This window comes from Quercus lobata, chromosome 2, assembly GCF_001633185.2.
Source record: "Quercus lobata isolate SW786 chromosome 2, ValleyOak3.0 Primary Assembly, whole genome shotgun sequence".
NCBI classification, from domain to species: Eukaryota; Viridiplantae; Streptophyta; class Magnoliopsida; order Fagales; family Fagaceae; genus Quercus; species Quercus lobata.
The window spans coordinates 31,019,343-31,032,254 of NC_044905.1; the positions used below are offsets into that span (position 1 = coordinate 31,019,343).

The 12,912-nt window shown below is 32.7% G+C and overlaps 1 protein-coding gene across 2 annotated transcripts; it reads left to right on the forward strand.

The window, feature by feature from the left end:
- The first annotated feature begins 8,104 nt into the window (after positions 1 to 8,104).
- Positions 8,105 to 12,912, forward strand: LOC115975314 (transcription factor CPC-like). 2 transcript variants are annotated; one of them, XM_031096046.1, is made up of 3 exons: positions 8,105 to 8,724; positions 8,891 to 8,981; positions 12,603 to 12,912. In XM_031096046.1, the coding sequence occupies exons 1-3, from the start codon at positions 8,673 to 8,675 to the stop codon at positions 12,724 to 12,726; spliced, it is 267 nt and encodes an 88-aa protein (XP_030951906.1). In that variant the 5' UTR covers positions 8,105 to 8,672; the 3' UTR covers positions 12,727 to 12,912. The 2 variants fall into 2 exon arrangements, with proteins under 2 accessions (XP_030951906.1, XP_030951907.1); XM_031096047.1 differs by having other exon boundaries at positions 8,124 to 8,724; positions 8,894 to 8,981.

The window sequence follows — 12,912 nt, forward strand, 5'->3', positions numbered from 1 at the left end:
TTGGTTGTTGTCATTGTTGTTGACCAAGTAAAGACTTTGTATACTCAATTGAGTTTAGAAAGACCAAAACCTCTCATATTAGATAGTTTTGTAAACATGTAACTTCTTTTCACAACACATATATGACTAAACTTAGCCTTGGTCCCCCAAACTAAAAATTTTGGTTCCACCCCTAGCCATCTCATCAATATTTGATTTAATATTGACTATCACAGTTTGATATTTATTTAAATTATTAATGATGTGGCAAAATTCAATTTGTTTATTTCAAAATAGATGGACATAATCTTAGGAACTCTACGATAGAATTACCCTAACAATTATAATGGCATCATATTTTTGGTTCGAACTCCACTCATTCCTCCCTCGTTATCTACCTATTAAAAAGAAAAGAAAAGAAAGGTGTATAGAATTTTAGAAACTACTCGATGGGATTACCCTAACAATTCTAGAGAGAGTAATGGACAAAGATTCGTTACCACATTAGACAACTAGCTATAAGACAAGGAAAAATAACCACGAGGAGAGAGTAATGGACAACAGTTTGATGCAACTTGCAAGCTACAAATAATGTGATGGTTAAATAATTTGCCACCGTAGATTGCAAGTTTTACGTCATAAAAACAAAAGGAAGGAGACTTATGGTTGAGGTGTGTCGACCGTCCCAAAAGTAATAGTGCTAATTAAGCAATGATAATCTTCTTTTATGAGACTTGATATATTAAGTCTAGTTGTAAGCGACTAAATTTCTCGTTTCGAAATAAATCAAACAAGTAAAATAGTTTCACAAATGCGAATTTGTATTGATGATTGTGTGGTACAATTCTCTGTGATTACAAAAGAGTTATCCTCTGATTCGATCTCCTTAAAAGACTTGTTGATTAGATTTGTAGTAATGTGATTTTGATTCGAACACCCAATGTACTTCAATTTGGCTGAAGAATGGATCGAAGATCTTTGGAACAGAATTACAATGAATCTCTGGCTATGAGCTTGTTGGAAATCCCTTGTTCTTTACGTTCTTCATGTTCTTCGTGTGTTCTTCGTATTTGAGGGTTTGTTGTGGAAGTTCTCCGGGGGCTTTAGAGGCTTGAATCCGTGGAGCTTCACTGATTTATGGTTGTTTGAGGTTTTTGGAGGCTTTTGAGCTTGATTCCAGTGAACTTTGAGATCTAGGCAAATAGTTTAGATGATTCTGCTTCGAATGTTCTTTGTATTTGAAGATTTGTAGTGGAAGTTCTTTGGGGCTTTGGAGGCTTGAATCCGAAGAGCTTCACTGATTTATGATTTGTTGATGTTTTCGGGCCTTTGAGCTTGATTCCCGCAAACTTTAGGATCTAGGCAGATGATTTGGATGATTCTGCTTCGAATGTTCTTCGATTTTGGGGTTGAAGTTCTTGAAGTTCCTGGAGGCTTCAGGGCTTGATTCCAGCAGAGCTTTTTCACTTCTCAATTCTGGACCTCTGGATCTTGGTCCTCTGAATCTTGGTCTTCTTGAATGTCTCAGGAAGACTTCTATTTATAGGAGTTTTGGGGTGGGTGAGCGACACGTGGCGGAACTTGATTGGTGACACATGTCACAGCCTGATTGGTCTGCTTGTGTCATCGCTTACACGTGCTGGATTGCTTGAGTCATCGCTTACACGTGCGAGGCTGCTTGAGTCATCGCTTACACGTGCGCTGATGCGCGATTGGTTCTTGCATGACACTTGACAAATTTCTATTGGCTTCTGAATAGTGATAGAAAAACCTAACAGCAATACATGGTGTTCTGTAATTGGCTGTATTTTGTGGACTTGGTAATGTGACGTGTCAGCTTGTGATAGGTCGGGAATTTTCCCTCTCTACACTAGTCACGAAAATTTTCACAATTTATTTTTCACAACATTAATGCTATAGGCACTAAAATTATGTATAAATAATTGAGTAATGCTATATACACAAAAAATTTGATGAATTTTGTCTCAATTGGTGAGTTGGTAAGTTTTCAATAGTTCTCATTTCGGACCACCATTGACATCACATTTTTACATGTTATTAACAATCTATTACATTCTCAAAAAAAAAAAATAAATAAAGAATCTACCATATCAGCATGTGTCAAATTTTTTATATCTCTAGACTTTCTCTTGAGTATTTCACACACTCTAACAAGCCCTCACACATTCTCACAAGTGTTCAGCGCTACAAAAGTAACATGTGTAAAATATTTTGTGTATTTTTTGGTGCCTATAATAATACTTTTTTCACAACTATTGAAGTTTAATGCATTTTGTTAAAGTGTACAATAAAAGTGTATCAATGATGGATTAATATGAAGGAAAATGCTAGAGATACAAACATTTTTACAAATTTTTTTACAAATTACTGATATGGTGAATAATTAATTATTGGTAAATAAAAAAGTGATGATATTAGTAGGCCCAAATGAGAACCAGTGGCCACAATAATAGCTTGTAAAAATATTGTAAAATAGTTTGTGACTGTAACATTACTTTAATATGAAATATTGCAATAATCATAACATACCACCTTAAGATACTTTTTTAAAAAAATACTACCATAAGTTAGTTATAAGTTAGTTGTGAAAAAAGTCTGTAATTTTTTTTTATCTCTTTGGCATTGCTTGGTCATTAAAGGCATACCCGAAAAACTAGTTGTAAACTTCTGGTCAATGAAGCGAGCTAGGGAGGTTTAGAGTTCTGTGGCCATAAATATGGCATCATATGTGGCAATGAACTTCATTTCAAGGCCTCTAGCTACATGGTTATTGGTATAATCTTCTTCCTAGGCTCACTTTCTTTGGAAGAATTTATTTATCATACACGTAAAAACAAGAGGAAATTTTCAAAATGCTATAAAATTATAAATTTCGAGACCAATCTCTTCACGGAAGTACCATAAGTACTATATTAATCCAAATACGACACAGTAATGACCAAAACTATATGATTATAAATGTATGCAAGTTAAAATTGCATTAAGAAGGGTCTAAAACAAGACAAAAATAAGCCTGGCATATAGGCAAAACTTTATGTCCTGTCCAAGCATGTAAAGACAAAATGATGTGTGGTAGACACATCTATAATGTTCGAAAGATCATACGCATCTTTGGTTAGGAAAGTGGTTGTGTACAAGGCTACAACCTTGAGGTACTATACCCTGCGATCATAAAATCCTGTTTTTACAGTCGTGAATATTTGACAAAATATACTTGTCACCTAGCTAGTTAAAAAGGCTTGACTATTTTTATATATATAAAACTGAAAAGTGAAAACTTTTGTTTGATTTTTAGGGTACTGTTATAAATTAAAAGTGTGTTTTTCAATTGGATATATAGTTGGTGGATCAATTTAATAAGAAAAAAATCAATAAAATAGGAACATCGAGACCTTTCTAACATCTTATCTTTTCATTAAAGGATGGAATAAGATCTATCACGTTATCTTCGATCTGTATATATTTAAACCTAGGAATTCGGATCAATAATTAACAGAAAATTTTTCTTCTTTTTTTATTTTATATATATATATATATATAGACACACACACACCAGTAATATGTCTTCAAAATTACTGGTATATATATATATATATATATATATAAATTAAAAAAGCTAGAAATTTGTATTGTGCCTTTGTGTTAGAATTTTATTCTCTCACCCTTGTGTGTGTTTGTTTTTCAAAAACAGAAAAATAATGTCTTTCTAAAAAATAGTGTTTTTCTAAAAAATAATGTTTTCCACAACAGTTTTTCCAGAATATTACATTCTCAATTATTAAAAAAAATAAATAAATAAAAAAAACCTATAATGATATAGTATCTTTTTTTCTTTTCGTCCCTTCCTCTCTTCATACACTGATAATTGACTATCCTTGATTGGCATAGATAGATCATTGAGACATTTTTATTTTAACTCAAATCAATCACTTTTAATTAAACCCCACCCCCTTATATATATACATATTCGGAATTTGAGGCCTCTTTTCCCATTTGGTCCAAAAAAATAGAAATTAATTTTTCATTTAGGGTTTTTTTTTTTTTTTTTTTGAATGAAAGTTTTTTTGCTCATATAGTTATTTGAAATTATAAGAAATATTAACAGATTTTTATGCGAACCAAACAACATAATATGTTTTTGGTTTTTTTTTTTTCGGGTTGCAACCAAACTCAAAAAAATGATTAGATTTTTCAAAAAGTATTTTTTGATAAATGATTTAGGGGCTATTTGGATTTTGGTGTTTCCATCACCCATCACTCAAAAATGGTGGGTCCCACGGAGCTATAACTTGTTTGGATGTGTTTTCAGATTTTGTTTTCATCACTCAATTCTCACCAAAGTGAGTAATGAGTTATGGAAACTAGAAATAAATTTGAGGTGTTTTCAGATGCTTGAGTTACGAGTTACATGGCAATTTGGTAATTAAATGGAATTTGTGGGACCCAATGCTTTGTGTTGTCGCATTAAACACCAGAAGCTTTTCACTTCTCTTTCTTTCTTTTATCGCATTTGCTCCTCCTCCTTTCTTTCCACCTGTTGTAGGTTCACATCTGGATTTTTTTTTTCTTCACATCTATTGCTTCTTTAGCTGAAACATCATCTTCCATTGAATTCACCAAGTCCTCGGTCACCACAACCAAAGTTGTTTCTGGTATTTGTTTCAGTCATTGGTTTTAGTCATTCTCAAGCACAAAGCTTTCTTCTGATCAATGGAAAAAATAGCAGTTGTCTAAAGTGAGCACCAAATAGTATTTGTTTTAGATCAGAGATGGGTCTATCAAGGATGCTAATGAATTTTTTGGGTTTGTGCTTCATGCTCAGAACCGAAGTGGTTGTTGGGGGTATTGGGGGTTGAAGGAAAAAAAGAAAAGAAAAAAGAAATGAGAAGCTCCTAGGTTCGGTGAGTGGTTGTTGTGGGTATTGGGGGTTGAAGGGAACAAAGAAAAGAAAAAAAGAAATAAGAAGCTCCTGGGTTCGGTGAGTGGTTGTTGTGGGTATTGGGGGTTGAAAAAGAAAAGAAAAAAAGAAATAAGAAGCTCCTGGGTTCGGTGAGTGGTTGTTGTGGGTATTGGGGTTGAAGGAAAAAAAGAAAAAGAAAAAAATAAAATAAATAAGAAGCTCCTAGGTTCGGTGAGTATGGGTATTGGGGGTTGAAGAAGGAAAATAATAATAAAAATAATAATAATAAGAAGAAGAAGAAGAAGTAAAAGCTACACCAAGTCAATCCGTGGGTCCTGTAAAAAGTAAAATTTTTTGAGTTATCAGAAGTTGGAAACAAGTGCCAAAACATGCCACCTTAGGAAGTTGGGGTATTTTCAGTGATAAGTGATGAGATATTGAGTGATGAGTGATAATATTTGAGTGATAAGTGATGAGTGATCCTTTTTTTTTTTTCATCCAAACAGTGCCTTATTTTCCAAATGACATTTTTCATAGGAACAAACAAAGCATAAGAGACAAAATACAAGTAAACTCACACCATGTGTTTCAAGTAATTGTATTTGTAATTAGGTCACATTGAACATCTATTCTAAACGAAAATTATATGCTGTACCCGGCATATATGCCAGGTACACCATATACCTTCTCTATTCTAAAATGCTAAAACTAGTATCAATTTAATAATTTTAAATTTACTACCAATTATAAATTACAATATATATATAAAAACAAATGTGACAATTGTAGTTGGTGACACATTAGCAACTGTGGGGACAATTTTTGCCTAGACCAAGTGTTGCACTTGTAGTCATTTTTGGCTTGGAGAGTCCCACATTGGAAGGAAAGCCTTCCTCTTCATGCCATATAAGGGATGACCAATGATGATAGAGTACCACTAGTTGAAAAAAAAAACTAGTGGTACTCTATCATCATTGGTCATCCCTTATATGGCATGAAGAGGAAGGCTTTCCTTCCAATGTGGGACTCTCCAAGCCAAAAATGACTACAAGTGCAACACTTGGTCTAGGCAAAAATTGTCCCCACAGCAACATAATAAATACATTTCTTAATAATTTTTTTATTTTGTATTTTAAAAATTGACACATAAATTTATAAGATTTATGTAGTAAATTGTGTAATAGCAACATCATTATTCTTATCTCTTTTGGTATGTACCATACTTACCTAATCTTAATTGTTAATATAAGTTATTACTTTATCTTATAATAATAATAATAATAATAATAATAATAATAAAATGAACGATTAAAATTAAGTAGATATATACATTTTTAATAAAAAATTATTGCGGAGTCTAACTGCCTAACATGATAAAAATAACAAATACTATAGATACTTATTATTCAACCATAGCAAGAATGGCATCAAAAGCACAATATATAGCTAAAATGCTAATAAGATACTCTCCTTGGAATCACTCTTCTCAAACACAATCCAAGATTATCTAGCATCTATACACTTAAATTTGAAGTCAGCAATAACTTCTTTGTCATTATGTCATATATAATAAATGATATGCATAACTTCTATGCAGCTTAGGCAACCTTAAACTGATGAAGTGTAGGCAAACATTTTGAATTACAATTTATTCTATATATTTTTGCCGCAATTCTCCTATGTAGTTAAGTGTAAGTGATGGAAAAAAGAAAGTTATTGTTCATGAAAAAGTGACATACAATCAATTATATTATGCTACATAAAATAATTGTTGCAAAATATAAGAAATAGGTTGTGGTCTTAGAATTACTAGCAGAGTTATAAGCCTTTGAGTTGTAGCTAAATTACATTAACTTGCTAGCTAGTTGATGCGTTCGATTAGACCTTAGCTAGGTCCTATCAGTGGCGGTTCCAGAATTTTTTTCTAGGGGGGGTCGGTAGTGGTGGAGTTAGAAATTTGTCATGGGACGATTAAAAAAATAAAATGATTAATTATATATATATATATATATATATATAACTTTCATATTATATACAATAATCCAAAATAAATACAATTTAGAATACAATACAACTATATCGTATAATAGTCTAAAAAATTTATTAATAGTTTAAAGATTAGTAAGACAACAACCATTAAATGCATAATAATTTGTTATATTTATATGTAATATTAATTAAATAAAAATATATGATAAAGAAGAATAGATTTTTTTTTTTTTTTTTTGATACAGAATAGAAGTTCTACTCTAATTTAATGTAAGTGTATATATGTGTGGATAAAGAAGAAGAAGAATAACAAACCTAGGAGTAGGACTAGGAGTAAGTGAAACTAAGAAAAAAAACTGAATTAAATTTTTATTTTTGAAGTGTGTGACTTTTTAACCATACATGTGGTCCCTCTCTTGGAATTAGAGCAAACAGAGATAAAAGTTAAGAAAATTACTTGATCAAACAAAGATAAAAGCTAAGAAAATAGAGAACGGAGAAAGAAAGAGAGAGAAAATGAGGAAACAATCACAGATATAAATATAGATATGATAATTGGAACGATAGTGTAATTTTTTGCTGATGAGGAAGAAAAGTGCAAGGAAAAACAACTTCATTTTGCTTTCAATGGAAAAGTAAGCCAAAGTCCTAGATAGGAGGTTTATTTATTTATTTATTTATTAATGAATAAGCAAAAATTTGAAACATTTTTTATTATAAAATTAAATTTTTTAATAGTAATGCTGTTGACACAATATTTACACAAAAATTTCACAACAAAATATAGGTGACAAGTTGTTAAAAGCAGGTAAAAAAAATTAAGTAATATTAGTTGTGGGTCAAAGTGATGTCAGTTGTGGGTCAAAGTAAAAACTAGTTACAACTTGTTACTTAACCTTCATTATGAAATTAATTATTGTGAAAATATTGTGAAAGTAGTATTAAAATGATTATATTCAAGTTTATTTTAGCTGAATTTAAACAAAATTTAAGATGAGGGTGAGTTCAAATATTTATTTTAGGGGAATCAAAACAATTTTTTTTTTAAGTTATATATATATATATATATATATATATAATAAAATAAAATAAATGGCCAGGCCGGGGGGTTCATTTGAACCCCCTGGCCAGCACGTAACGCCGCCCCTGAGTCCTATGTCAAAATTTGTAGGGTTTACCTGTATATTGAAAGTGTAGGGGGTGATCAGCACTCAGCAGGGATTGATTTTAAGTCCTTGGCTGTATATCAAGAAGAGAAAATGCTTATTGCTTGGCTTGGCTTCAGCATTGAGTTTCTAATATATAATCTAAAACTCTGTTAGAAGTGGATGTGTCAGATATGGACTGACGATAACTACAAGTCAACTCATGATATATGTCTGTTCGGTCGCACCAGTCATTCCATGCAGGCATTGCAAACGTTGCTACCCTCACCATTACAAGTACTATTCATATTTCATATCCATTCTCCACATATTCTTGCAGCTTATCCTAGAGATTTTACCTCTCTCTCTCTCTCTCTTTTTCTCAAGTCATTTTTTTTCTCCTTTTAATTTTGTCGTTTGAAGGTGTTTTTCTTTGACCCTCAAGGTCTATCTTCTTAACTTATTTTGTGAAGTATTACCCCCAAAAGAAAAGCTCACCCTCTCTCTAACACATAATATCTTTAAGCTCTTTGTATCTTCTGGCATAACTATTTGATTATTTTTCTTCTTGTTAACTACTTGAATAAGTGTTTGGCTGTGTGTGCTTCCGCGCACACTTTTGAGTGATTTCAGAACTAATGGACAAACGTCCTCGGAAACAAGCCAAGACCAGGTGCTCCACGTCAGAAGGTATATATTTTCCTGTCCAAAACTTCGTGGCCTTCCACTTCAGTTTTGGTTTTTAAGGAAGCATATAAATTGTTTGATTTCTTTAATTTTTGAAAAACTTGAAAAACCATTAACCTTGAATATTCAATACATATATTAAACATCTTTGAATTCTTGTATGTGACAGCAGAAGTGAGCAGTATTGAGTGGGATTTCATAAAGATGACTGAACAAGAAGAGGATCTCATCTGTAGGATGTACAGACTTGTTGGAGACAGGTAAACAAATCGTGTTCCCTTTGTTCACGTTGCTTCTTACCATTTTCAGCATTGTGTTATGTTAAGGATTTAGGTTCTATGTGTCAGAAAAAAGATTATATATGGTTGCACTAAATTAGATCGACATGTATATATGCCTAATGTAGCCATTGTTGTGGTTAATCATACCATATCAGTTAGAATTTTATTCACTCTCGCTTGTGTATGTTTGTTTTTCAAAAAAAAAAAAAAAGAAAAGAAGTTAATTGTGACCATTCATTTTGTTCAGTACTGTTCACATACACTATAGAGGAGACCAAGAAACTCAATAGGCGTGTCGTGGGCATAATGATTTTGGACTCTTTAGAGGTTAGGAGCCCATTGGGGTCCATTGCAGTGTAATTTTTAAAATTAGAAAAAGAAAAAAGAGAAAAAAGAAGAAGAAGAAGAAGAGAGATATGGGGAAAGGACTGAAGGTGAAGTATATGTTAATGAAATGAAATTAGTAAGAGAATAATTGCACGAAAGCACGCTTTTCGGCATCATCATGTGACTGAAGAATGGGTCAGAAAGACCGAAAGTTGTCATTCATGTGAAACTCTAATGAACACGCTGTACTGCTTGGCAGTGACTTTATTTACTTTTTATATTTTGGACATCACAATCACCAAACTAAATATTAGTTAAATTACTTCTCCCATTAAATATGACTATATGTGGTGGTCATTCTATGTATTTATCTATTTATTGAGTACAGAACTTTTTGAGCATCTTATTATTTTTTGAGTTTGTGTAGTAGATTCTCGTTCTACAGATACTAGGTAATACTTATTAGGAAGGAATCCCTTCTGCTATGTTTGGTTGGAGGTTAAGAGTTGGGGAAATGGAAATTAAGGGAAAAGAGAGGAAAATGTGTTTTCCATTGTTTGGTTGAAATAAGGGGAGAGAATTGGAAATGTGGTGGATGGAGTTTTCACCTAGACCCACTCTATTTTTTTTTCCCCTTCTAAATTAAGAAGAGAAAATATAAGAGAAAATGATAATGAGAAGATAAATACAAAATTATCCAAAATTTTCATTTTCTACTTTTAATTAATAACAAGGGTACAATAGTGTTTTCAATCCTCTTAACATTTTCTATTTTCCACTTTTTTTCATTCTGACGGCCAAACAACATTAAGGATAACCCATATTATTGATTAATTAGAGGTTTCAAACCCTTACGTTTATCTTGGTCATTTACTCACTGACTATATATTGTCTTTGCTTCATGACATAAGCTTGTCCTAGCTAACTAGGCCATCCTTCTTTAATTGACACATTAAAAAAGAAATGGATCAACATTCCTTTTTTATGCAATCCACTTATAATGCATTAATCGAGATAAGACATATAAGAGCACTAGTAGTGGGGTGTAAATACCCTTTAGTTACTATTTTACAATCAAGACAGCAAAAACGCACTCCATCCGGGTTTGTATATATACTTAAAAAGATTTGTAACTTATGAATAGTAAGGTTACATATATGTAACCTTAGAGCACTAGCAATGGGGGGTGTAAAAACCCCCCTAGTTGCTATTTTAGCCACCAACCCCTTAAAAACACGCTCCAACTGAGTATGTATATGCAAAAGTTCTTAACATCTGTGAACAGTGAGGTTGTGTATATACAACCTCACCATTCATTAGATGTAAAAAATAATAATAATAAATAAATAAAAATAAGAAGAAGAAGAAGAAGAAGAAGAAGTATGTTTTATTCATATTCTCTCTCTCTCTCTCTCTCTTTCTCTCTCTCTCTCTGTTCTTTGCACTCTCTTTCTCACTTCTCCCTTCCCTCTTTTCCCTCAGCCCCTCTCACTTTCTGCATCTCCAGATTCCTTCTTTCTTTGTTTTGTTTTGTTTTGTTTTTTGTTTTTTTTTGTTTTTTTTTTTTTTTTTTGTTTTTTGTTTTTTGTTTTTTGTTTTTTTTGCCTTGTAAATTCTAGTTTGCTCACTGTATCGTCTGGGTCGAAGTTTGGTCGGCATTTGGGTGGTGTTTGGGACGGCCTTTGGAGTGGCGATTGGGTGGTGTTTGGGTCGGCATTTAGGTGGAGATTGGGTTGGAGTTTGAGTTGTGTTTGGGTGGTTGAATGAAATTGGGGTGTGCTCGTCGTGGGTCTAGGTTTGCCACTATGGGTGTGCTCGTTATGGCTCTGGGATTTGCTCACCATGGGTTTGAGTTTTGCTCGCCGTGGGTCTCTTTTTTATTTTTATTTTTTATTTTTTTTTTGGTAGTGGGTTTTGCTCACAATCATGCTCTTCAGTGGTGGTGGTGGTGACAATGGGTTGAGGTCGAGGTTTGTGTTCACAATGGTTGCTGGGTATGTGGTGTGGGTTGGTTTCAAGTTCGATCGTTCATGGTGTGGGTCACGGTGTGGTTCATGATTGTAGTCGAGGTGTGGGTCACGGTGTGGTTCATAGTTGTGGTCGAGGTGTGGGTCACGGTGGATCATGGTGTGGTTGAGGTGTGGGTCATGGTGGTTGTGGGTTGAATCGTTTTGGTGGTGCTGGGTGGTGATTGGTTGGTTTCAAGTTTGATGGTTCAAGGTTGATTGTAGTATCAGTGGTAGGGGTTGGGTTTGAATCGGTGGTGCTAGGGTTGTAGCGGTGGTTTAGATGTATGGGTTGTGGTTGAAGTTGGCGAGTAGCAGTGAGAAGACTTGTTGGGTACATCAAAGAGATGGGAGAGAAATATAATTTTTTATTTTATTTTATATTTGTGTAGTTTATATTATTTTAATGAGTTGTATATAAAAATAGAATATGGGATGCTGGGTGAGTTGTAAAATGAGATGGTAAAATAAATAAAGTAGATTTTAAGAGTGGAAAATAGAACTTTTTTAGAATCTCGGATGAAAATGCTCTTACTATTCATAGGTTGTAAAGAAAAAATAATATTTAATCTTATAGTTGTGTGTGAAGAGAAAAAAATAGTAGGAGGAAAGAGAGAAAAGAATGTTTTTTTATTATTTGATTAGATAGTTTATATTATTTGATTAAGTTGTATATAATAATAAAAACAAAGATGTATAATGAGTTATAAAATAAATTAGTAAAATAGATAAGGTAGCATCTGATGATGTAAATTTTCTTTTATTTTTTTTGGCATCACTGATTGCTAGTGCTCAAAGTATATAACATAGCCATGGGACCCTACATCTCCTTGCACTTATACAAACTATTCCCTTGTTGCAATTAATGTATGAGGATAGAATCTCTTATGTCCTCTGACCCTCTGCAACTTCATAGGTTGCCGTATTTTTTGGGGGAGCTAAAATGTAGGTATACCTACCCTGCTAACTGGCCATTATTATTTTATTCTAACGCAAAGCATCAAGAACTTATGTTTTGTTGGGGTTAGTTAATAACTCTGGGAGATTCATACAGACGAACAGAGTTTATAGGATGTATGATTATTTATTATTGATTAGAATTATTAAAAAATGGTTTAGATGTAGTCTTTGTAATTTAAAAAAAAAAAAAAAAAGTACCATAAAATATACTGTGTATAATTGTATTTTTGTCAACTTTCAATAAATAAGCTTTCAACAAAAAATGAATCCAATTGCATAATTTATTAAGGTAAAAAATTTTGAGCAGGTGGGATTTGATAGCAGGTCGGATTCCAGGGCGAAAACCAGAAGATATAGAGAGGTTTTGGATAATGAGACATGGTGAGGTATTTGCAGAGAAAAGAAACAAGCATAGGACCAAGAATTCATAATGCTTCTAGTCCTCCGTTCATTTGATCCGGACAGGTTTAGCGGAATTTCTTTTCTTGTGTTGGAATTCTTCTTGTATATAAAGTTTGTTTTGTTTGCTTATCCTCTCTTTTTATTTTCTCTCTTTTGTTCTTTGTCTTTCTTGTGCTTCATTGGCTTTTTAGTTTCATGAACAATATCTCCTATTA

Excerpts from the sequence above, each read along its gene's own strand:
- LOC115975314 (XM_031096046.1), top strand. The coding sequence starts at position 8,673 with ATGGACAAACGTCCTCGGAAACAAGCCAAGACCAGGTGCTCCACGTCA. Across the intron at positions 8,725-8,890 it reads CAGGTGCTCCACGTCAGAAG|CAGAAGTGAGCAGTATTGAG; the intron begins GTATATATTTTC and ends TGTATGTGACAG. Across the intron at positions 8,982-12,602 it reads TACAGACTTGTTGGAGACAG|GTGGGATTTGATAGCAGGTC; the intron begins GTAAACAAATCG and ends AATTTTGAGCAG.